Raw genomic sequence first — 1904 nt, 5'->3', positions numbered from 1 at the left:
AAACAAATGAAAACCATGTTTTGATACCATTCCACTTACTCCATTCCAGCCTTTACTATGAGCTGTCCTATCATCAGCAGTATGCTTACTTTGTATTCTACTTTCTTATTTTTATATCTTGTGTGTTTTTCTTCTACCTTGTTATTTTTAGTGCTACATTGTTTTTGATTACTGCATTGTTGGGGTTAGAGCTTGCAAGAAAAGCATTTCCTTTGTCGTGTCTTTGGCTATGTGATATGACATGCTATTCTATAAAATCATTTCTCTGTAATTAATATTACCTGATTAAGCTAATCATGTAAATGTCATTAACTAGAAAGTCGGGGCACCACGGAAAAATGTTTATAGAGCTGTTATCTTCCGAATAAACTCTTAAAGACCTGGTAATCTTTTACCTCAATAGCAGTCAACATTTAATCGTCACCTTATTTAGTCTCATCTGAAAGTTGTAAATTCTTGGTTATCTTCACGAACCCTGGCTAACAAGTTGAATCGCAGCCGGCTGCGACAGAGCCTGGGATCAGAATCTCTGGTGGCACAGCTAGTGCCTTAGACCACTGCGCCACCCGGGAGGTCAAAGGCATTTTCAATAGTCAATTCAGTAGAGTAGAGTGAAGAAAAAGGGGAAAGGTATTTATGAGGGTCATAAACCTCCCCCAACAGGCCAACGTCATGACACACTGTACCTGTGCATGTGACATTAAAACGTGAAACAGTGACACAAACACACACCGCTATCTGTCTGTCAATTGCTAACCTGTGTTTTTTTCCTTTTTTTCCATTTCTCTCTCTCTCTCTCTCTCTCTCTCTCCTCTTTGTCTCTCTGTAGGTGGTCCCGCTGGCGTTGGTCTGTCTGCTGATTGGTTGCTCTCTCTCTGAGGCGGAGTCTCGTCTGGAGTCCCACCCAGTGGTGCGTGACGCTGTAGAGGCTTGTCTGACATCATCACAACATCTGACATCATCACCAGGAGACCAGACCTCCACAAACCATTGACTTCCTATAGTTGGAAACTTTTATGATACTATAGTATGATAATTATACTATACTTTCATTAACTATACTTTAATAATATGTTTTGATAGGATCAGTTCGTAACCTCTATAGGAATCTGGTGGATGTAACCTTAATCATTTATCTTTCATTTGCTGACATAACAAACACTACATAGCATGATAACATCCGGAAAGTATTCAGACCCATTGACATTTTTCACATTACGTTACAGCCTTATTCTAAAATGGATTAAAAAAAAAATGTTTATCTGCAATCTGTACACAATACCCCACCATATTAAAAATGTAAAACAGAAATAGCTTATTTACATAAGTATTCAGACCCTTTGATTTGAGACTCGAAATTGAGCTCAGGTGCATCCTGTTTCCACTGATCATCCTTGAGATGTTTCTACAACTTGATTGGAGTCCACCTGTGGTAAATTCAATGGATTGGACATGATTTGTAAAGGCACACACCTGTCTATATAAGGTCCCACAGTTGACAGTGCATGTCAGAGCAAAATCCAAGCCATGAGGTCGAAGGAATTGTCCGTAAAGCTCCGAGACAGGATTGTGTCGAGGCACAGATCTGGGGAAAGGTACCAAAACATTTCTGCACCATTGAAGGTCCCCAAGAACACGGTGGCCTCCATCATTATTAAATGGAAGAAGTTTGGAACCACGAAGACTCTTCCTAGAGCTGGCTGCCCGGGCACACTGAGAAATCGGGGCAGAAGGGCCTTGGTCAGGGAGGTGACCAAGAACCCTATGGTCACTCTGACAGAGTTCTAGAGTTCCTCTGTGGAGATGGGAGAACCTTCCAGAAGAACAACCATCTCTGCAGCACTCTACCAATCAGGCCTTTATGGTAGAGTGGCCAGACTGAAGCCACTCCTCAGTAAAAGGCA

The 1904-nt window shown here is 41.5% G+C and overlaps 1 protein-coding gene across 4 annotated transcripts in view; it reads left to right on the top strand.

Moving 5' to 3' along the window:
* The window catches only part of gckr (glucokinase (hexokinase 4) regulator), a 16977-nt gene extending 15722 nt beyond the window's left edge, over nucleotides 1–1255 (top strand). For all 4 annotated transcript variants that reach the window (XM_029730854.1, XM_029730852.1, XM_029730853.1 and 1 more), the window contains one exon: nucleotides 830–1255. In XM_029730854.1, the coding sequence (XP_029586714.1) occupies nucleotides 830–994 (165 nt within the window). In that variant the 3' untranslated portion in view covers nucleotides 995–1255. The remainder of the gene's footprint in view (nucleotides 1–829) is intronic.
* The last annotated feature ends 649 nt before the right edge of the window (nucleotides 1256–1904 follow it).

Source organism: Salmo trutta, chromosome 33, assembly GCF_901001165.1.
Source record: "Salmo trutta chromosome 33, fSalTru1.1, whole genome shotgun sequence".
In the NCBI taxonomy this organism is placed as follows: domain Eukaryota; kingdom Metazoa; phylum Chordata; class Actinopteri; order Salmoniformes; family Salmonidae; genus Salmo; species Salmo trutta.
This window is presented reverse-complemented; position numbering and strand designations above follow the sequence as displayed.